Source organism: Choloepus didactylus, chromosome 9 (assembly GCF_015220235.1).
Source record: "Choloepus didactylus isolate mChoDid1 chromosome 9, mChoDid1.pri, whole genome shotgun sequence".
NCBI classification, from domain to species: domain Eukaryota; kingdom Metazoa; phylum Chordata; class Mammalia; order Pilosa; family Megalonychidae; genus Choloepus; species Choloepus didactylus.
The window spans coordinates 64221271-64246447 of NC_051315.1; the positions used below are offsets into that span (position 1 = coordinate 64221271).

At 36.2% G+C, this 25177-nt stretch overlaps 1 protein-coding gene across 1 annotated transcript in view; it reads right to left on the bottom strand.

Moving 5' to 3' along the window:
- CHN1 (chimerin 1) overlaps positions 1–25177 on the bottom strand; it is a 223361-nt gene that overhangs the window by 25090 nt on the left and 173094 nt on the right. The window contains exon 8 of the mRNA XM_037849301.1: positions 16557–16634. Coding sequence (XP_037705229.1) covers positions 16557–16634 — 78 coding nt within the window. The remainder of the gene's footprint in view (positions 1–16556; positions 16635–25177) is intronic.

Below are 25177 nucleotides of genomic sequence, written 5' to 3' on the forward strand. Positions count from 1 at the left end.
AATGTTCTTCAATTATAAATGATCACATCTTCACCTCAGGAAGCAATCTTTAGGAATAATTATTTGTACATTTCATTCTTGGATAGTTTTGATAAAGGCATCCTGAACTGTGTTTTGTTTTAACAGCTTAGATGGCAGCTTCAGTAGTTCTCCAGGAAACCAGTCAGACCTAGGCTGGAAAAGATAGGCTGGACAATGGGGGTCTGCTAGGTGTCTCCTGGCCCTGACCTAGGTTGGACCTGGAGCCATTCTCATTTGGGCCTGCTCTTGTTCTGACCTGGACCCTGACTTAGATGAGGAAATTAACACAACTATTTCTCATGTTTCTATCATTCCCATCTCCAGTTTTAATGCCAGTAATAGAAAAAGGAAGAAAGAAATTCATGCAATGGGAATACAAGGAAAAATAGAGCATATCTTCATTATCCCTTCCAAGCCCAAACACCATCTTTAGAAATAAGCATGAATGCAAACAGCCAAGGAGGATGCCTGAAAGGCATATTTCAGAGGTGAGCCGTGCTGGAGTGTGATAAGAACAAGGAAATGAAACTAGTTTGGGAAGGTGGCAATGACATTTCAGCTGAAGCTCTTCATTTGGAAGGCTCTGATGAGTCAGTTCTCCAGCATGATATTAGGCGATGAAGGGAGAGAACAGATGATCAAAATCACAATGAAAGGCATGTAGGTAGCCAGGCATCTGTTCAGGAAAGACTTTTTCTCCTTTATTTCATTTTTATTTCAGGGCAACTAGAATGGCTCTTTTAAGTGAACAATTTTAGCCTCACCAAAACGGTCTTAAACTTTTTGATCCAAAAGAGTTGAAATTTAGAATTTTAAACCAAATTTTGCCAAGTCAGTGAAGTATTTCGATTTATACTATTAAGTCATGAACAGAGAATACATAACACCAGCCATGATCATTAGCAGCAAATACATAAAATTTTGTAGGAATTCCCTGCCCCCTCCCAAAAAAAAAAAAAAAAAAAATTGGGGAGGGAAGGATGTTTAAAGTAGGAGCATAGGAGCATATTTGGCATCAAAGTAATACCCTGTTGCCTTGTGTTAATAGTCAAAACTATTAGCAGCCTTAAAACTCTTGAGGAAAAGTCTGTAACAAGGTTTGGGTACAGTTAAGCCACAAAGCAGACATGATGCTGGCCGTGCCTCGGTCCTCTGGTTTTGATGGAATGAATGCGTAATGTGGTGACTACAGCAGCAGAGGCAGAAGAAATGCAGCGAGCACTTGCTGAAACAGCTTTAAGCAATGCTTGAAGATGCCAAGTGCCTGCAATAGAGGGGAGGGCACACCCACTGGTCAGCAGCAGACAGAAGTGGGAGAGGTTCTCTGTGTGTGGAGGCATCGGAGAGCCTGTGAAGAGGCCTGGGTGCTAATAAACTTCTACAACTAGCTGCCGCAATCATCTAGTTACAGCGGAGAATTTGCAGAGCCTCTGAATCACATACTTAATAGTTAATAAATAGTTAACACAGTCACAAATAGTTAACACAGTCAGAAGTATTACTTTGAACAGGATGACATGAGAGAAAAATGGTGCCAATATTTCAAGAGCAAGAAAACTAGTTCTAAACTGAGGGAGATACCATAAAAGTCTTCTAGACATACACTGGCCATAACACAAATAAATGATGTCTCCTTAAATAAGAGAAAGAACTACAGGAAAAAGCTGATATAATAAGGTCAGACTATACACGAACCAGTGCAGTACTAGAATTTAGTTCCACTCCCACATGAAGAACATTATAAAAATGTTTTTTTAGTGATTGATGTATAAATAATATTTTAATAAACATTTGGAGAAAAAATAATAAGTGATTATCAATTCTACTCATAACAGTACATTCACCACAAATCTATACAGGGCCATATCAACAGAGTTTAAATTTCTTTATGGCTTCTTGATCTACCCTTTCCCCTTTTTGCTTCCACACACATCCCTGTGAAGGAGAAATATCTTTAAAATTACACTTAAATTAATTAGGCACAGACAAGGGAATTTCCTTGCTCAAAATCACAACACAACCATATTAATGCTGAAACACAAATCCAGTTTCTGGAGTTCAAGTAAATTTTCTCTTCAGAAATGAAAGAACGGCTTCTTACACAGAGCCAACAGTTTGAAACCCAAGAATCAAGAAGTAGAAACATCGAGGTGCTTTAGCAACCCTTTTATTTATTTATTTGATCACGCCACAAGATACAGATAGTATAATAAATAACAATAAATCAGTAATTCAAAAAAGCTTTCCATTTCAAAATGATAATAAAACCTATAACTTTAATGTTTAGACCTTTTTTTAACGTTTCAGATGCAAATTTCTTTTTCTTTCACAGGAACTCTAATAAGAACTTTACCTCTAAATTTAATCATAGTTAATGCTCAAAAACATCAAATGCCTAACCTAAAACACTTCCATTTTGAAAGTAGCTTTTTTACTTGAGTGAAGAGTTTGCATTCAAATTTCAATGCTAAAAATCAACACAATGAATCAATATTTTAAAGCAACAATCCCCTAAAATTTCAATATGTAGGAAAAATAGAAAAAGAAAAAAAAATGGACTAACTTGGTTGTTGTTTCAGTTTCTTAGCTGCTAAAACAAATAGCATAGAGTGGACTGGCTTCACGATGGGGTTCTGTTGACCACCAGCTGCCTGCTCTTCTGGTGGCTCTCTCTCAGGGTCCAATTTCCTTGCTGATACGGGCTCTCTCTCAGGGTCCAATTTCCTTGCTGATACGGACTTCAGCCGTATTGGATGAAGGCCCACCCTCATTCAGTGTGGGCACACTTTAAGTAACGACATCTTCAAAGGTCTTGTTTACAAATGGGTTCACACCCATAGGACCAGGGATTGGCACCTGAACATGCCTTTTGTGGGGGACATGATTCAATCCCCAACAGTTATCTAATAAAAATCACAGCTGATGTGATAGACAGGTAAACTCAACACTGAGAGACAAAAAAGCCTCAGATCAATCCACATTATATTGTGATTCACAATTCCTCCAAGTCAAGTCTGCACCATGGTTAACATTTCCACACAATCAGGTTTCAGTTTATCTTTGCCTTGGTTGGATTCCTTTGTAAAAGGGTCATCTAATGAAGTACTGTTAACACACATTAAAATAAAAATATAAATGGTAGTATTTCTACAATATACTAGGGGAAAGATCTGACTAAAACCTACAAGAAATTGTTAAATATGTAATTAACTCTCTTTATAAAGCCCTAGTAAAATAGACCCCTGATTTTCTCTATCGGTATTCTGTTCTGCTCTTTATTATTTTTTTTCCATTACTTGATTTAATTTGCTCTTTCTTTGCTAGGTTTTTAAGGTGGAAGCTTAGCTCACTGATTTAAGACCTTTTTTTTTTTTATTTTCTAATAAAAGCACTCAGTGGTATAAGTTTCCCTATAAATATTACTTTAGCTGCACTCCACAAATTTTGACATATTTTCCTTTTCATTCAATTCAAAATTTTTTCTAATATTCCTTGTGATTTTTTTTTTTTTCTGGTTTATTAAATCATCAGTCAATTGACTGCATCTGTGACTGATTACATCAATGAAGGGTGTGTCTTCCACAATGAAAGAATTCAATCAGCTGGATTTAATCCAATCAGTTGAAGATTTTTAAAGGAGAAGAGAACCTTCACTTCTTCTTCGGCTAGCCAGCATTTCCTGGGGAGTTCATGAAACACCTTCATCAGAGTTGCCAGTTCACTGCCTGCCCTACAGAATTTGGACTTGTGCATCCCCACAGCTGCATGAGACACTTTTATAAAATCTCATATTTACAGATATCTCCTGTTGGTTCTGTTTCCCCAGTGAACCCTAACTAATACAGGTTTACTATAGACTTGACAGAGAGTCATTAACCTTTCCACCAAGATATTTATCACCTTGCCACCTCTAGAGGAGAAGATCTTGTCTTCTACAAATAAGATTTTCCTACCAAACCAAAGCTAGGTATGTATTAGGCAAACACTATATGTGCTCAGTATCACTGAGATCCATTTCAGCACAGTTGAGCTTATGTAAGGAAGGAAAGAAGAGTTCAGACATTCTCTTCGGCACTGGCTGAGGCCCTGAAGAAAACGGAAATCCACTCTTACCCAATATCCCCAGTTTCAAGCATCCAAAGCCTTCATTACATACCTAGATATTCACAGGTCTCCTCCCCTGCAGCCCCGCTGAAACACAAAGCATCCTCTGCTGCAGACTTAACTAACCCTATTCACTTTGGAAACATAATTTGGGTTATATCCTTTTAGAACCATACTTGATATTAAGTGTGTGATTTCTTCTTTAATCTATGAGTTATTCAGTAGCATGTAGTTTAACTTTGAAATATGTGGGGAAATTTCCAAATGTTCATTATTTCTAATTTAATTGTTCTGGTAACGGGATATGCTTTGTATGATTTCAATCTTTTTACATTTTTGACACATATGGCCCAGTATATTGTTTATCTTGGTGAATCTTCCAAGCTAACTTGAAAAGTATGTGTATTCTGCTGTTGTTGGGTGGAATACTCTATAAATATCAACTATAAATATCAATTAGGTCAGATTGGTTGATACTGTTGCTCAAATCTTCTACATCTTTATTAATTTTCTGTCTATTTGTCCTATCACCAAAATAGAAATACTGAGATCTCCAGCTATAATTGTGGGTTTGGCTATTTCACCTATCAATTTTCTCAGTTGTTGCTTTATGTATTTTGAACTTCTTTTATTATGTGTATTTCAAATTTTAAATTAGGTCCTCTTTATAAATTTTACTCTCTTAATTCCCAATAATATTCCTGGTTCTAAAATCTATTAAATTTCATACAATGTGGCTACTCCAATCTCCTTTTAATTACTGTTTGCATGGTATATCCTTTTCCTTTTACCGCTCTGTCTTTATATTTAAAATAGGTTTCCTGTGGGTAGCATATAGTTGAATCTTGCTTTTTTTTTTTAAAAAAAAAAAGTCCATCTGACAATCTCTGCCTTTTAGGTACATTTCAATTTAATGTAGCTATTAATATGGCTGGATTTTAATTTGTCATCTTGCTATGTTTTCTATCTATCCTATTTCTTCTTTGTTCCTTTTTTTCTGGCATACTTTTAGATCAACTGTGTATTTTTCATGATCCATTTTATCTCCATTATTGGTTTATTAAATACAGCTGTTTTATTTTTTAGAATTTGCTCTAGGGTTTGTAATATACATGTTTCATTTAACACAGTCCACCTTCACATGCTGTAACACTTCGTATATAAGAAACTCATAGCAGTACACTTCCACTTGCCCTGTACTTTATGCTATTGTCATACTTTTTTATCTGCACATATCAACTATGCAATACATTACTATTTGCTTTAAATGATAAGTTATCTTTTAAAGATACTAAAGTGAGGATAAAATGACTTTTACATTTACCTACACTTACCATTTCTGGTGTTCTTTATTCCTTTCTGTAGATCTAATTTTCTATATTGTATCATTTCCCTTCTTTATGAACAACTTTCTTTCATATTTCTTGTTGTATAGGTCTTAGGGTGATGAATTCTCTCACCTTTTGTTTAAAAACAGATCTTTAAATGTCTTCATTTCTCAAAGTTATTTTTGTTGGATATAGAATTCTAAGTTGACAGATTTTTTTTTTCATTCAGTACTTTTAAGGTGTCATTCAATTGTCCTCTAGTTTTTTGATGAAAATTTTGCTGTTCTTTTCACATCTGTATGTAATGTGTCTGTCCCTACCCTACCCCATCTGCTTCTTAAAAAAAACTTTCTGAAATCTCTTTTATTTTGGATAGTTATATTTTACTTAGATACGTAAAAGTAACAGTGAAAAGGAAAATAATTTATGAAACTAAGTTGACATATTTGTCCTACACTAAAATAATCTTTAATTAAGATGACAATAAAGATAATAGTATAAAAATTGTATCTCTCTTCTTTTTAAAAATATTTACATGTATACTTGTGTGTGTGTGCACATTTAAGGTCTTGTACAACCATAAAACTATAAAAAAATTATAAAGCTGAAATGTGAAAATAAAATTCAAGAGAAACCTAACATATATTTAATTTCCAGATCCCAGAGATTTCTGAGGCAAGACCCCACTCTAGGAGGGGAGATCTGTTCTCTCTGCTAACTTGGCTTTCACTCTCTGTCTCTCTGGCTGCTTTTAAGATTTTTCTCTTTGTCACTAGTTTTTAGCAATCTGATTATGATATGCCCTGGTGCTCTTTTTTCTAAGTTATCTCTTTGGAGTTCGTTAAACTTCTTGAATCTGTGGCTTTTCATCAAATTTGCAAAACTTTTTGGTAACTTTTTTCTTCAAATACATTTTTTTGTCTCCCTGCTTCCTTCCCCTGTTCCTTCTGTGACTCCAATCACACTTATGTTATACTGCTTGATATTGTCCCACTAATCACTGATGCTGTGTTCAGTTTTTAAAATTCTTTTTGTCCTTTATTTAGGATATTTTCCATTGTTAAATCTTCTGGTTCACTGGACTTTTCTTCTGTAGTATCTAATCTGCTGTTAACATGATCCATTTTCTTTTTCTTTTTGGATATATTTTTTACCTCTACAAATTCCACTTGGATCCTTTTCAATATCTTCCATTTCTGTCCTCATATTAATGTTTTCCTCTATCTCCTTAAACATGTAAAACATATTTATAAAAGCTGTTTAATGTCCTTGTCTACTAGTTCCATCATTACCATTATTTCTGGATCTGTTTTTATTGGTTGATTATTTTTTTCTGGTTATAGGTCATATTTCCCTGCTTATTTGCATACCTGATTTTTTTTTTTTTTTAATTGGATGCTGGACATTTTATGTTGTATGCTGGAGCTTACTGTAGTTTTTTCAGTAGTAATGGACTTTGTTCTGGCACACAGTTATTTAGAATCACTATGATCTCTCTGAGGCTTGCTTTTAGTATTTTTTTGTCAGGTTGGCTCCACTGCAGCCTTAGTTTAGTGCTAATTTAGTTGCACTATTAAAATGATACTCTTTTAGGGACTTTTAAACAATGCTCCATGTATTATGAAGTCTTTTCATTTCATCTGGTTGTAAAATTATTCTCAGCCCTGGGTGAGTTGTTCAGCCTCTTGTTTTTTGGTGGTTCTCCAATAGTTTTCTCTCATGCATATGTAGATAAGTTCTAAGCCAAAGGCTCAAGGAGACTCCTCTGCAGACCTCCAGAGCTCTTTGTAAAGCTGTGTCCTTTCAGATACTTTGCCCCACAAATTTTAGATACTTTGCCTCCCCAAACTCCCATCTCTTGTCTCCTCAACTCAGTGAGACCACTGGGAATGTCTTTGGATTCCCACTCTCTGTATTGTAGCCTGGAAACTGCCTCCAGGCAGTAAGCTAGCACAAATGTACAAGTCACCTTGTTTGTGTGCCTTCTCCCAGGTAGCATAGTTTTATGCTATTATTTATGTAAAACTGTTGTTTTATATCTCTCCGGTTTGCTAGTTGTTTAAGATGGGAGGGTAAATATAGTTGCCATTACTCCATCATGGCTGAAAGTGGAAGTTCAGATTATATTCTTGGTTTTAAAACTGATCTTGTTAGCTTGAGCCAGTGACTTTTCTAAGCTTCAGTTTCTACATGTGTAAAATGTCACTAACTGAATCAGTAATCCCTTCCCTTATGCAGACTTTAATTGCAATTGGTGATATTATTTTGTTATTTCATTTTGTATGGGCATTTCTTGTTTTCTGGCCACCAGAATAAATTCCTAATCTTTTGGTAACAATCCTCAATCCACATGAATTTTATGGCACTGACCTAGATCTAGGCCAACCATCACATTCGAGTCTCCTGACAAAAGCTACTGGACTCTGGGAGGATACAGAGTTGGAGCCTCTGTCAGCCAGTTCATTCTTTTTTTGCCTCAGTCAGTGTGGGCAGAGCTTTCCGACACCTGCAATAGAAAGTCACTGTCTTAGTTTCCTGAATGCTCAGTCAAATACCATAGGGTTGGCTTAAACAACAGGAATTTATTGGCTAACAGTTTTGAGGCTAAGAGAAGTCCAAAATTGAGGCATTAGCTTGGCAAGGCTTTCTCCCCGAAGACTGTGGCATTCTGGGGCTGGCTGGCAGCGATCCTTGGTCCTTGGCTTTTTGTCACATGACAATGCACATGATAATATCTTCTTTTTCCTCTGGGTTCCTTGACTTCTGGCTTCTTCCCATGGTTTTCTCTCCTTATTTCTGAATTTCATTCTGCTTATAAAGGACTCCAATGATTTGGATTAAAGTCCAACCTGATTCAGTTGGGACACAACGTGACTGCAGTAACATCTTCAAGAGATCTTATCAACAATAGGTCCATATACACAAGAATGCAGACCAAGACCAAGAACATGTCCAAACCAGGGACAATCTACCACAGTTTTCCAACTCTTCATCAAATGGTAAATACCATTTGTGGGTTCCAAATGGACTTGTGAAAAAGACACACAGAAGCAATATTACGTAAGTATGGAGTAATGAGCTGTAACATCAACCATCAAAGCAAAATGGCATGTAGCCTAGAGATGGACACTCTCGTTATGAACTAGGCATCAGGGAAACCTGTGAGGTGGAGCTACAAGTAGTAACCAGGATTGTGGCATATTTAAGAGCTGGAGCTCCAAACAAAGGGAGTTATAAAAAAGAGAAATAATGAACATAACATTTTAGGCCTGATTTGGGCAAATCTATTCACATGGATAGACAAATGTCATCTCTAATACAAGAAGCTGGAGGATTTCATCTAATATGTCAAGAAGACTCTGGCTCCCAAGACCTAAAAAAGGACAAATTATTTCTGTTTTTAATTTTTTATGTCTGGTTTATACCTTACAAAACACTCAATTGTATTTTAGTTCCCCAACATTTATCAAAATACGGAAAATAAGCAGTTGATGATATAGTGCTCTTCAGAAGTATAACACTGCTGGACTATTGCCCCTTCCTTGTCTAGCTTTCCTGTTGCAACCAGAAACACTGAAAAAGAGGTACTGGGAAAACTGAAAAAAATCTGTTGATATAGTATTCATGGGAAAAATAATTTGTAATGATTTCTGAGATACTAGCAATTCTTTTACTATGGTAAAATATTTAAGAATAAAAAAATATATTGCATATATTCTCTTTTTTTTCACTTCTCTCTCTCTCTCTCTCTCTCTCTCTCTCTCTCTCTCTTTAAAGCCTTTCCTAGACCTATATTCAATTTCCTTTGGTATATATACATGTCTCTCTTTCTTCTTTCTACCCTTTAGACTCTTTGATGAAAGCAGTGATTATATTTTTGTGTCATGCACAAACAGATGCATAAACAAATGTTTAATAAATGCTGCTAAAGATGGTAAGTTTACTGTGATACAGGGAACTTGACAATATAGACAGTAACTAAAGAATGTTATGACATGTACATAATCTTCAGGCATATGATTTGATCATCTTAGTAAAGCCTTACTCCTAAGGAGGACGCTGTCCTCTGGGAAATATTGATATATTTAGTCACAAAGAATATGAAGTATTAAGACAGAATAATATTGGCAATTAAACAAACTTTGAAAAATAGAGATATTTTATATTACAACAGAGATATAAAGTATACATATTAAATTACAAAATAAGCTGAGAAGAATTAAGGTCCAATCCTTAATTAAATATGGAAGGGGAGAATGAATACGTGAATGACTACAAACAGTGGTTTTTAAAGTACCAACATGTCCCAAATGTGGAAAAACCAAACCCTGAAGGTTAGCTTATTATGTGACTAAAGGACTAAGAGAAGAGAATTCCGGAAGAGGTGGCTTATTTTAGTGTGCATTCTTCCTATGGGTTTACATCCTTAGCTTGTTATTGATTTAGGCATCACATGCCTGCCTGGTTCTCTACTTTGGAATAAATTTTAGAGATATCAAGTTTACTAAAAAGGTAAGTCAACAAACGGACACAGATGCTAGAAATAATCCAAATCACATTAGATGTAACTGTCTGCCAGAGGGTCCAAATTAGGGTATTGGTTGGAAGTAAGAATTAGGATTGGTTCAGGGAAGAGAGGGGGCTACCTCCCTCTTAATGTGTTTCAAAGTGGCAGTGCTACCTCTCAATTTCAGAGGCTGGCCTGAGGTTTTCTGTGTTGTTTGCTTTTAATTTTTTTTTGTTTATTTTAATTCTGTAAAAGAAATAGGACACCCAATAAGTTCCACTACTAGCCTTGTAGTGAGTAAGACAAACTTGTAAATCCCCAAATTTTAAACTATTCTCTAATATTTTGATTGTGCTTTGCCGAGACATTTCTGGCTGTCAAACTCCTCCAGGGAGAGATGTTATTTTAGATATCAATCATTTAAAATTATACTTGTTTATGAAATATAGAATCATGAAGAATATGGCATTATTATACATACATGACATATAATATTAAACATATTTATGGTCGTTCTCAGTTAGTTTGTAAAGGTCCTGAGGTCAGGGATCATATATTACATATTACTGTAGCCCTCTCCATGTCTAGCAGAGTAGATGCACAAAATAATTGCTCACCAAATACCTGAGGGAAGAAATAGGGAAGCAGAGCACACAGGCTAAGGAAGCCTAAATAGTCTTGCCTTTGATCTGAGCAAAATGTGGGCAAGATGTTTCGACACTCTTAATGGAATTTTATTTTTTCTCTGAAAAGATTTAGCTGGCACGTTCACCAATGTATTTTAGAAGAGCCAATCTTTTCTGGGCCCATATGAACATGGCAGGGACCTCTGCCCCATGCCCCCAAGACAACATGTCTCCCCTGCCCAAAACATTTTAAAGAATGATACACTAGAACATTTTAATGGAAAAAATCTAAAATACACTGTCATACAATTTTACAAATGGCAATTTGTAACAGCAAGGGAGTACAATAGAGGGAAGCAAAATTTTGGAACTGGGGGAATAAAGGCAGATTATGAAACATCTTGAGAATAAAGGGTCACAGTCTGTGAGAATACGACATCTTGGGTTTCTTCTGAATTAAGTACAGCAGTTCAAATTCCCAAGTTCATAAAATGTTTATGAAGAAATACGAGTAAATCCATGCAAACTACAAGAATGCTAAGAAAATTTCCTTTTTGGGTTATTAACAACAGGCAGTAATGACCTTAACAATCTGGATTGATACTTGAGGTATCAGAACAGGTTCCCCCACCAACACTGCAAACGGGAGAAGGATGGAGGCAGTGAGCAGGGGAGAGCTGAGGTCAGGAGGGCCACAGGGCTGAGGGGCAGAGGAGAGGCCCAGGTGGAAGGGCAGCATGAGGCTTTGCTGTCCTTCTTACCAACAGCACAGGTGGAAGTAAAAGGCAAAGTAATGCATGTTCATCATTTTTGGCTTCCGTAACAACTGGTAAGTACTAAACAAGAAAGCAACGGAAATGCAATGCCCGTGGGATCTTACGGATGATATTGTCCAATCTTCTAGTTTCTCTCCATCAGCCCCAGGCAGAGAGAAACCACAATCTACACTGATCTTTGCTATTTTTATCTTCTCTTGCAGCTGCCCCACATTCAGAATAGGGGATTGTGTTTTTTCTTTACATATGTATACATGTAATATACACACACACATTATAATTCCATCTAATCTCCTATTGGATGAAAACATTCATGTTCATACCCATGAGAGAAGCAGAGATGAGTGACATGATTGCTGAAGCATAATTATGAGACATTCAAGTTGATGCTTCCATTTTGTCAAATCACATTCACCTTCTTTTATAATATTAATTTAAAACAGTATTCAAATTCCTGAGCATTCAAAATGTGAACAGAGATTCTCCAAACACCAGATAACATGATGATATCTTGTGTTTGATTTAACTTTAATATTCAGATGAATCTGATAGAAACATGTAGGTCTTAAGAACATTAGAATTGATTTTCGAGTTAGAAATTTCCTGGTGTCATAAGGAGTGGTTCAAAACAGCAGCAGCAGCAGCAACAGGTCCCCCAAGCCATACTGTGTGCTCCTTTGTTTGTCATTAGACAAACAAGTCTTGAGCACCTACTAGTTGCAAGGCATCTTATTAGATATATGGGAAGGAAAAAGGAAGGCTGAAGGGGCAGGGAAGGGAGGGGAGGCACTGTTGTGATGGTTGGTGGGGCTAATGCAAAGAATGTGGTAGATATAGTCCTTGGTTATGATATTTTACTGATTGTTGCTATAACTAGGTTTTATAAAAAATATTCATTCACTTATAGTTTATTTTAGTTCCTTTTCAAATCAACATATTTAAAATTTATTCCTATATAGGATTTAAAATGTTTTAATAATGGAAAATGGAATAATTATATTAATAAATCTGATAATCCTTAATATAATTTAATCAGAGAATCTTAGAGCTGGAAGAGAATTTAGAGGTCATGTAGTTCAATGCCACATTTCACACTGAACCTATTTATTTGTTGGTTCATTTTGTATTTATTCTCAAATATGAATCAATGAAAGAATGGAGGGCTTGGATTTGCCTGTGTCCTTCTAAGGAAAGGAAAGAACACTTCCAGCAGGAGTGCTGGCCACTGCTACCCTTCAATTTATCAAACAGCAAAATGTCTAGTTTGTTGGCCGGGATTTACAGGTTTATTAATATTCACTCTATCCCAGAAGGGCTTGAACCAGTAATTTTATTAAATATTATAAGGTTCATGCTGTAGTGTTATTTTAATTAATGTATCAATTCAGATTTCAGGATTTGCTGCTTGCATATTATCTTCATAACATTAAATCTATAAATAGAATATAATAATTATAATAATACAATTCTATTAGTAGAATGCAAATATCTGAAACACTATACGAACAACTCACCACTTCAAGACCACCTTAAAAAAAGAACTAAACTCCTATATTAAAGTATTAGTTTTGCAATCTTTTAATTATGCAGTTTGCCTAAGTAGCCAGGCCACTGTCATTATTATTGTAATATTGTATCTAATCTTGATTTTATTTTGTAGAGCTATCTGAATTAAACAACATACCAAATGAAACATTTACTACTTTAATTTGAAAGGAGTAAAAGAAATACAAAGGATTTCATTGTATTCTGTAGCGCATGAAAAATGCAACTGCTCTTATATAACATCCAACTCTGCCTTAGAGCCAAAAAAGAAGCAAGAGCTTTCTTCAGCCCCCCACAGGCATGCCAGGGTTCTCAACTGCATCATGACCTGTGCAACTGGGCCAGCAAAACAGGATTCAGATTAACCCTTAAGTAGAAATTTCTTGGTATGGATTTAGAAAAAAATTCACCCATAAATATCACTTCGGGGTAATTCAGAATAACAAAAATAGTAGCTACCATGTACCAAGAGCTCACAGTGTACCAGGAACTGAGAGGTAGGCATTGTTATAACCCAATATTCCTGATGTAGAAATGGAGGTTTAGAGAAATTAAACAATTTGCCCAAGGTCATGTAAGTATAAGCAAGCTCCTGTAGGTCAAGGGCTCAGAGCCTCAGAATGTAGCTGATGATCAGTGTTGGTGGGAAGCCTATGTTCTCCTTTTAATTTCAGAAGAGTTTTTTTTTTTCTTGCCTGTTTGTTCTTTTAAAGTCTGCTCGAGGAAATTGCTCACCCTATCTATCTATCTATCTAATCTATCTATCTCTCTATCTGTTAGGATAGGGGCAGTTCTTAAAATGAGAGGTTGATCCAGGGAATTGTTAAAAATATTTTTGCTCTAACTTATGTTGATAACTTACAGGGTAACAATTTTTAAAGGATGTGGTGCATTTATCTCCAATATGATGACCTCCTAGGAGACATAGCTTTCTTATATGATATATTTGATATATTCTTTATCCAATTCATATAAGTAACCACAGCAAAACTAACTAACTAACTAAATAGAAAAGATCATGTTACATAACACAACAAAATGGGAAGTCTTCCTGTTTTTTTTTCATTTAAAAAAAATCTTAAAAAACCAAAACTTCTCTGGAGTTAAGTCCGGTTGATTTTTTGGCTTTTGCCCTGCTGAGTGATTTTACCAAAGGTTTAAGACATTTTTGGCTTCATCCCCTAAAATGAGATTGAGTAGTTGTTCGATACCACAAAACAGTATTACATAACAAGACAGTTCAAGAAGCAATAGAGAAGACACATTAAAATGAGGCTTTGGTGAGTGGGTGCACATGGCTAGGCAGAACACTCTTCACCAACATGGAAAACAGTCAGTGGCAAGGCCATTTGGATGGTTATCATTATGTAAACGTTCAGAGTTTTTCCCACATTAAATCCCTGAACTGTGCACACTTACTTACATATAACCACCAGTGCAAGTGAACATTTGTGTGGGAGAGAACTTCTCCTGCTACAGAGTCTGAATCCTTCTGGGATGTTCTTGGAACTCAAGTATGACTGTTTCCCCCTTTCTTCTCTCTTTTTTATAATGCCACCCCAAAGAAACATTTTTTAAATAACAAAAAGTAATTTTAATGGGAAGAGTCAAATTCTGAGACTTCTTACCTTATCAGCAACTCTAAAAAACTTGTAATGAGCTTTTACCTGAGCATAAATGTTTTTTTTTTTAAAGAGGAAGCTCAAACTGATTTTTAGCTCCAGAGAAGGAAGAAAGCTTCTTCTTTTTTCACACACACACACATACACACACACACACACACACACACACACACACACACACACATTATATTATATGTATATGTAATATTTAAAAATGTCTTCAAAACAGTTTGGGTAGCAAGGTAGAAGATCCCATAGTCAGCACTTTCTTACTGTACAGAATTTGCTTGTTAAAGCTAGGTTTTAAGTTAAAATTGAGAAATAACGGGAAGACGTAACAATAACAAAAAAACCCCTATAAAATACGCTTGCTTGTGCAAATCCTTGAACAGAACTACTATTTGCTTTTGATCAATATTGACATAAAGCAAGTATAATGAACTTAATTTAGGACTAGAACAGCATCTTTGATAGGCCAATCTATTCCTGCTGAACAAATCAGAAGGTACATCTTTGGAGATACATTTTAAAATCTCAGTCATTTCCCAACAGTGTGAATATAGCTTCTCAGTTAGAAACCTAAATGGCTGTTACTGTGCCCTAATGTGAATGATCTTACATTTGCAAAAGGATTTCTTTGGGCTGATTTTCCTGATAAAAATTCTGTAAGACCAGGTTTGTATCGGGCAAGTAGAAACTGAGGCCTAGTAACTTGGCCGTATTTGTTTCGGTTCATAAATGGAAGATGTGGTTAGACAGGATGCACTAAAGATTTCTGTGCTCTCTAATGAAGTATTTATTCCAAGGAATCTCTGTTTCATTTTACACAAAAAATACTAGTTGGAAGGAAAAGGTACTTATGATATATTTAAAGATGAAAAAATAGAACACACTGGGGGCTTGATACTTAGCATTTGAGTAAAATAAATGCTGGCATTAAAGATCAGGATGAACTACACATTTGGAATAAAATTGCCTAGTACAGAATCTGGTGCATTCTATGTGCTGAATAAATGTCAAATAAATTAATGAATAAATGGAATATCAGAATTTTCATTTTTAACATCTTTTGAAACCAAATACCCCCTTCCTAACATCAAAGCTAATGATATTTTGTCTAAACTAAAAATATTCATGTCTCAAGGGCTTCACCATAAAGTTGCATAACTGTTAGGAAGTTACTATAGCAATGCCAGTGCACCCACCCACGAAGTGGAACTGGCTCTCCCGAAGCACACTCTCACGCTGATATTCTCTGAAATAGGTTGCAAAGAACAGAATTCCAAGGCCTTTTATCATGCTATAAAACATGATCTATGCTGTAAATGCAAGATCTATACACAGCTTGAATTAGCACACATAGCATCTTGAAAAAAGATCTAATTACAGTTGATGAAACACATTAACAATAATTTAAAACTACCAAAAAAAAAAAAAAAAAGGTGAAAGCAAATACTGGACAAGTGGAGAGAAGCTGCTGGAGCCAGCAGCTTCAGGAGTCCCATGGCAGCCATCCTCCTTTTATCATGGTCAATTCACTAAGAGAGGAGAAAAGACAGAAACTATGGGAAATGCAGACCATCTGCTCAATCCAGATGCATAGCACATGCCTCTTACATCCCAAGCTTTTTACCAGAAATGAACAGAGATAAGATCTAATCCTCCCAGGAAAGAGCCAACAAAGGTATTTAGACATATCTGCATCACAAATAAAAGTAACACCAAAATCATTATTAAATGCGACCTTTCTAATATCAGTCAAGACTTTTATCAGTGAATACACATTGATTAAACAGAATATTAAAACTGCATTAAAGAAAATGTGGCTGGATTTCTATTAGCTTTATTCAGCTATTCCTTAATTTAAATCAGGCTTAAAAACATCTTCATTCCTTACAAAGCAAGAACATTTTAGTCAAGTCATCCTAGTTTTAAAAAGGCATCTGAAGACATTCCTTTAATATCATATATTTCATGTAACGGGCATCTCTTTTCCTACAAGAAAGGTTAAAAACAAACATTCTTACCTTGAAATTGTGAACCTTTTCATATTTTGGAATTTGTTCATTTTCTTTCAGAGTTGCTCTTCTGACAAGTGATGTCAACTGCGAATAAGCAAAGAGTTTCAGAGGTTGCCAGATTGTCACAGACGACTTTTGAGAACCCAGTTTCATTCCCAAGGCTGCTATCAATAAATCTTGCTGACGGCCCTCTTGTTTGGATTTGTGAACTGTGGCTCTATTAATTTTCCTCCCCGACCAAGACTCTTTGGATGGCATTTTGAAATTCACAGGAAAGAAATAAAACCTATATTGATCTATGTTTGTCGATGAACTCTATTCAGCTAACAACAAATGAGCATTCTGCCAGGCAGCACACAACCTTAACCTACAGAGAGCTGCAGAGAAACATTACGGAGAGGTGGAGGATGATGAAGCACTTCTTAAAAAGAGGTCGACTAACCAGACAAATTCTTCTTGCTTCCTTTTTTTTTTAAGGGCTCTATATTTAAGCTTCTGAAAACTTAAGAGTCTGACAGAAAAAAAAAGAGCCGATGCTAACACAAACACTCAGCATCTCTCCCCATCCCTTTTTAAAAGCCATGCAATTTTGACAAATGATACATTTCTAAAAGCTTTCTTCTCTATTCGATATGATAATGTCCATTCTGAAGGAAAGATGCCTACATACTGCCTGCAGTCAGTTTCTAGCAACAGCCACCCAGCAACCCTCCTAGCTGGGAGGGGGGAGGGGAGGGAAGTGACAGGGGGAGGCTGGATTGGACTGGCCTCTGTAAGAAAGGAGATAACCAATGAAAATCAAGCAACATTATTTAAGTACTGTCATCCTCAACTCTGTCTCTCTGTTTCTCCCTCCTCTCATGTAAGATTTTCTTGCTGGCTCAAGGCACACACACACACACACACACACACACACACACACACAAAATCAGCAGAAAGCTAATGATCAATGAATGAGTCATGCATCATTACAAAATGGAATTTCTTTTTACCTGTTAAAAGCAGAGGAAAATTAACATACAGTACCAGGTTTTAAAAAGAATGCACCACTCCTCCTTCCCTCCCTCTCTCTCTCTCTCAAACTCACTGCCCCTCTATCTACGTGGGACATGACTCCCAGGGATGTAAATCTCCCAGGCAACATGGGACATGACTCTCAGGGATAAGCCTGGACTTGGCATTGTGGGATTAAGAAAGGCTTCCTGACCAGACGGGGTAAGAGAAGTGAAACAAAATAATGTTTCAGCAGTTGAGCGATTTCAAATGGAGTCGACAGGTTATTCTGGAGGTTATTCTTAGGCGTTACATAGATATCCCTTTTTAGTTTTTAATGTATTGGAATAGCTAAAGGGAAACACACGAAACTGTTGAACTGCAACCCAGTACCCTGGATTCTTAAAGACGACTGTATAACTATGTAGCTTACATGGTGTAACTGTGTGATTGTCAAAACCGTGTGGCTCATACTCCTTCTATCCAGTGTATGGACAGAGGGACAGAAAAATGAAAACAAAAATTAAATGAATAATGGGGGGATGGGATGTTTTGGGTGTTCTTGTATTTTTATTCATATTTTTACTTTTTTTGAGTAATGAAAATGTTGAAAAATTGATTTTGTTGATGAATGCACAACTATATGATGGTACTGTGAACAACTGATTGTACACTGTGGATGACTGTAGGATATGTGAATATATCTCAACAAAACTGAATTTAAAAAAAAATGCACCAATGTCAGGCAAATTATGAAAAGCTGATCTACATCCTTCTCTGTGCATTATAGATTGAGGTTACTTAACAAAAACCAATTTTACTACAGATGAGCAAAAACTGATAAGTACTCTGATGAAAAAGAAAAGGATTTTAACTAGGTATCATACTATTTTTGTGCAGAACAAGGAGAATGCATATAAACTGCTGACACTCTGGAGTGGTCAATTTTTGTCTCTCTACTATGACTAGTTTTGTTGTGGGGCTACACTTAAATAGTTCCAATCATCATCTTAATTCTCTCGTCTCAACATTCTTTATTAATATTGGGAGCCACCTGGGAAAAATTCCTCATTTACACAGGTCCTAGAAATAGTGTAATTGTGCTTACAAGACCCTGGATGCTTGTTTGCTGATGTAGAAAGGGGAGTTCTAAGTAAAATTCAAACCTAGCTCTACTTAAGAGCAGTATCTATATTTTTTACTAAGGTGCTACAAAAGGATTAAATTTTCCCATTTTGCCTTTGTTACCTAATTGTTCCCATCTGCCTTATTTTTCCTCATGCTATAGTAATAAGTTTAATCAATTATGATCCTAACGTTACAATGCATTTAAAGATTCTGAAACTCTTGTATTTAAATAAATTCAGTTCATTTGCCTAGTACACAATTTATCTCAGATTTCATAATCTATAGGGGGTATGGGCACATGCCACACACACATTCTATTTTTATTAGAGCATAAAGTGGTCCTTAAAGCATGTACATATTTGAGACACTAAATGATTGATTTTCTAAATATCCCTCCAATTATTTTTATTTATTGAGTGTATATCCCTTTACTAAAAATAAAACACATTCTAAGTAAATAAAAGGCAGAAGCTAATATTTACATCTACAGTTATTTCAATTCCACGAATTTATACCCTTAAATAATTACCATGGATATAACATGCTCCTATCCTGAGAGGAAATGCAACTGGAAAAAGTTTCCTTGCCTAACCCAAATTACTCTTCAGCTTAGACCTAGTTCATCATGTGATGACTAAATATATAAAGGCAATCAACTCTTCAGACATGCAGAGCCTAAAGTTTAGTTTATCCAAATCTCAGAAGGCACAGAAAGAAACCAGAGACTCCAAAGTCAGGTTTAGCAGTAAATTGTTTCCTTCTCAACAATGTTTAACATCAAGTTACTAAATTATAACTATCATCCATGTAACCCAAGTACTACCAAGTAGCATGGTTTTCCCCTGAGTATTTCTGTTCAAGGTCCTGTGTCCTTCAGAAGTAGCAATTAAAATTCAAACAAAACATAAACAATATTCAGTTAGAGTTAAGCCCTCAAATTCATGGCCTGGTAAAAGTGAATATTTTGTTACTGAGAAGCAAAAACTACTGTAGGCTCTTCAGTGTCACACTGTCTTTCCTGAGCAATATTTCCACTTAATCAAGAAATGCTGTATTAATTCCATCTTGGGCAGCTACCCAGGGCAGTGAGGAGAAGAAAATAACAGCATATGATGACAAAGGTCTTAGCTATCCTCAAATGATTGAGGATTTGTCTGCTGTCAGGCATTCAACATGGCAGCAATTGCATTTCTCCATTAATTTTAATGGAGAGCTTGCAAGTCACCAGAACTGCTAATTCCAAAGTTCAGAACTAATATCAATGTTCCAGTGTTACAGACAGATGTATATCACTCATCCTTATATCTATCTGGTCTTATCTATCTACTGAGCTAGAGAGTTATAAAATCTACGATTTATGACTCTCATTTATTGATTATTGAGTACTTATGTTCCAGGCATCCAGCTAAGTACTTTACGTACAGCATCCCATTAAATCCACAGAAAAACCCTATGCGGCATATATTATCCTTGTATTATAGTAGAGAAAATTGGGGTCTACAGAAGTTAACTTGCCAAGATTGCACAATTAGTAGGTGGTGGAGTAAGACAATGAGATGAAACTATGTGGTCTGAGGGTTGTTTTCTTCTCTCTGATTCTATTCAAGGTGGTTTCTCTAGTTGCTGATGACTGCTTTTCTCCCTTGAATTGCAGAGTAGCAACAGATGGTAAGACAAGGTAGCAATGAGTAACAATGGGTGGGAAGAAAAAGTAATGGTAACTAAGATCTCAAAGTCAGCACGCAGTACATGCAGCCTTCCAAATTCAATTCCAATGATCCCTCCTTTGAGAGGCCTTGATGATTTGCACCAACTGGATAAGCTCTTGCCCTCCTGTGAACCCTAGAGCTCTTCACTTGTTCCTTAATTATGAGGACCTAGCACCTTCTACCTGATATCGGAGTAATCTATGCAGCTGTTTCTATAGAATCAGGTCTTACACACCCTTGTACAAACCTTGAATCTAGCACAGTAGCTTGTACTATTAAAGACTCAATAAATGTGTAGTTAAAAAACAAAACCAAATGGAGGCAGCCATTCTTATTGGGGGGCAGTGTGCTGCAGTAAAAAGGATGCGTTTGAAATCAGAGAAGCTGAGACTTACTCCTGACTTTGGGAGATCTGCTAGGTGCCTTAGTTGCCTCATCTACATAATGTGTATTATTAACTATCTTAAAGGTAACTGTAAGTTTAAAGATGACACATAAAAGATGAACCTGTCTGCAGAACGTAAGTGCTCAACAAATGATAGCATTACAGGGGTGTTGTGCCAATTATTAGCTGCAGGTTATGCTGCAGAAGTATAAGACTTAGGTCCCTGCTCTCAAGGAGTTCCAAATCTGCTTTTGGTCTATGCCACACAAATGTGCCTGGATACATATTCCTGCCCTTCCCTTTGTTTTATGGTCTCTACCCAATTTCCCAAACTTTAGCCTTAATCCTATTTTCTATAAGACGTTTAATGACATGATTTGGGGAAGCAAAGCTCAGGTTAGAGATTAGAAAGTGCAAAGGAATGGAGATCATGAGATATTTGTTAGGGTGCTAGGAGCACTGCTAGATCTTCATAGTCACTGGCCTATTTATTGCTCACAACAATCCTGGGATGTATGGTACATGATGGTCATTTTAAGTATGAAGAAACTGGGGCTCACAGAGTGATTTTTCAAGGTCATACAATCAGAAAATGGAAAGCCTGAGTTTGAATCCCTGCCTTCTGGTCTCCAAAGCCTGACAGCTCTTTCTGCTACCTTATAATCAGAGGAGGAGAAAAACAAGAGATTCTAGAATTATAGCCTCTCTCATACTTTGGTCCTATAAAATAGAAGAAAATGGCTTAACTGGGTAGGGGTCTAAATTGACAGGACACATATGCCACGTCATTCTTGCTGGAAACACCAATAATATTTAACTATTTATTTTGACTGGGAATCTCTGGCCTGTCCTCAGACCTGACTCTGCTCATCCCTGATACCAATGTCACGTTTATAGTGTCATCTGAATGAGGGTAACTGGCCTGGAGAAAAGGGGTGGGAATGGGTAGATTCCAGAAACCTCTTTGTTTGTACCTTTGCCCATAACATCTGTAAATACAGAGAAGTAGACTATAAAAAATGGATAAAAGGGGGTGAGGTGGGGTGATATGAGGGATAAGGAACAGAAGGGGAAATAGATGACCTTGGGAAGGAATAGACTGTTTTTCAAATAAAGAGATTTCCACCACTGACCCCATTCCCTGTTGTCTGTCCAGTAATAATACTGGGTTTGAGCTGAACTAGCCTCTCATTTTCACCAAATTTGGTACAGCAGGAAATTCATGGGCTCCGGAGCCAGACAAAAATACTAACCTTGACCCTTTCAATTACAAGTTATGCCATGTCTTCATTCAAGTTATTGATTTATTTCAGTCTTTTTTTCCCTTTTGGGTAAAATGGATTAAAATACATTATATAATTATTGAGAATTATATGAGATAATATGTGGGAAGTATTTTGTATTATTCCTGGAACACAGAAAGTAATCAATAAATGGAAGTTTCTTCTCCTTTCCTTGAATCCAAGGACCTATATTTCCAAGAGCACGGGTAGTATCATATGTGACTATGATACAGATTAAAGGCCCAAGACCACTGTCCTTTATAATGTGATCTTCAGGTCAAACTGCATCCAGTTGGTTAAGGACATACCCAAAGCATCAATACCCTGTCCCGGCAATTCTAACCTCTGTGCTCAAATTCTGAGTAATCCCCATTCTCTCCACCTTCCCGCCATCAAACCCCACTTACAGCAAAGGGTTTTATTAACTTACTCATATTAAAGTAAGAATGACTGTTACACTTTCTTTTCCAAGAGTAGCTAGATTTTAATATAGGACCAAGACATAAGTCAAAGGAATAAATCTTCAAATATCCAATGCCAGGCCTCATCAATGGCAGGAGTGTCCTCTAAGAAACTGGAAGGGCCCCATGCAGTGAAGAGAGCCACCCCCTTTGTAACATGACCGTTCCTCATAGAGTCATGAGCACAATGCCCTCGTTAACTAAGCTAAGTCAACACTTTATCCAAAAAGAGACCACAAAGGAATGCTCCAGCTGTTATGGGGAGATGAAAAGAAACTAGTTTAACTCTTGGGCAGTTAGGATCAGTGGTTCAGGTTTAGCAAAATACTGCAATTTCTATAATATGTTAAAATTGAGGTATAAGACAATACAGCTTTTCTGGTACCTCCAATAACAAGGTATATCATGAAGATTTATAGATTCAGGCAAATTCATCTTACTCTTGATACACAAATTATTCTACCTTTATTGTCCAAGTTATAATTTGTAACTTCAATTTCCCTCCAGTAGAGCTAAGAATAGAACATATTCCAAGGCATTTAACAACGTCAGCTTCCCTTCATTAACTGACAATTGCATGGCACTGTATTAGTAAATACTTTACATGTATGATGTAGTTTAGTTGTCAAAACAACCAATAAGGTAGATATTATAATTCTTATTCTATAGATGAAGAAACAGAAGCTCAGAGAGGTTAAGTACCTTGCTCAAGGTCACCTAACTATTAAGTTGTGAAAACAGGATGTGAATCCAGGTCTACGTGACTTCAAATTCTGTATCTTTCCTTTAGAAATACCTTGCTTTTCATATTATCTATTGTTAACATGCAGTTTTGAAAGGTTATTCTTTAAACAAATTTCTGCAACATTTACATTCTAGTAGCCCTCAGATCACTTGCCGTTTTAGTACTGCTTATATTTAAATTTATAGTATCTACCAGATTCATCACTTAATCAGAAATTTCAAATGCATTTTAAGTCAGTTGTTAAAGACTTCTATTCTGAACTCCATAAAATCCTTAAGTTATGTTGGGATAAATAACTTTTTATGTTGCATTCGAAACTCGTACATTCTGCCAGGCCTCTGAATTTTTATGCTTCCAGCAACATTATAATTCCTAACTCAGTCTTTATTACGCAGCATCTCTAACATTAACAAAATATTCATTTAAACAGATAATAAAGCATCTCAATGCATTCTTTCCAGTGTATAATACATTTAAATTACACTAAAGTAACATTGCCAGTACTCAACTTCGTGTACTCTAAAATGCTCCTTGACAGACTCATTTGCATTAATATTCAAACATAAGACATTTGAAAACACAAGTCAAACAAAAAAGTCTGGTCCTAACATTTCATAATCTCTCAAGAAACAACAGCCATACGATAAACTCTCTCTGAGGGACAGCTTGAGGGGGTCTTTACGTGCTGCAGGAGGAACACCAAGCCAGGTGAAGAGGAGGGGTGGGGGGACAACAGTCTGTTTCCAAGCCTGTTGGTTCTGACTGATATTTTAGCCAAGTCACTTATATTTTCTAAGTCCCAGCTGGACTAAATGAACTTTATGGTCTTTTCTAGCTCTGTATTTTTAATAGAAATTCAAAAAGGAAAAGGAAGATTCATACTAATTCAAGCGACAGCGATGTAAAGATTTGGGTGTGTCTACAAGGAAAAGGCCATCAGGCTATCTCCAGTGAGTCCTCCAGTGAGTAAATTCACTCTTGCAAATTTACTATGGGCTACGGTCTGGTACCTAACCTTGTAGGCTCGGGAACTTAATTTGTCAGCACAGGGAGAGTGTATCTATTTTTCAAGAGCAGACTGACATTATAATATCAAGCTTATGAAACCGATAGGTAAAACCAGAATGCCAGTTGTCTAGTTTAAAATATGATGAGATATAATTAGCATAACGTGGGTGACCAACATGCTCTTTTTTGGTAGTACACCTACACTAGAAGCAAAAATAATTAAGAAGCCGGTGAGAATGGCAGCAGAACAAGCAGAGCGGGTTAGATGAACTGAATATTTAACTACATCCAGCTAAGACATGCCTTGAGTCATCTACAGTCAGGATGGCCTTGCCTATGGACTAGAACATTCAATGTTCATTTAGTGGGGGTTTCCTCACTTTAGGTCAGGGCTTAGATGGGTATAAACCAGCTTCCACCTTTTTTGAGTCTCCTTTCCTCAAGTTTCTTTTTGAGAGGATTTTTCATATCTCTGCTCAAATATTTTATGTGATGATCTTAAAAGTTTATTTCCAAGATGCAATCTTAATTTTTTCATTTATAAATTTTTAAAGAATACTTAGATTGTAGCCCTGATGCATTGAAAATTTATATGGTAATATGTACTTTGGAAAGATAAAACAAAATAAGTGAAAGATGTTGTCCTTGTCCTCAATTATGTAACCATGTGTTAATACATGCAAAATTACATAAAAAGAGCAGAATATTCTAGTCTAATACTCCCCATTATTTGGTACTGTCAGTGATGGCTGTATGCTGATGATCATTGTAACATTTTCCCTGGGTTCTTTCTAATGAAAAGCTGAAATCTCCCCACATAGAACTTTCTCTCAGTTTTTCCCCCTAAATGAAACTGAGGGGCTGCTTGGGGAGATGTGTCATTAACATTTTGATTTTTTGTTTTACCCAAAATGT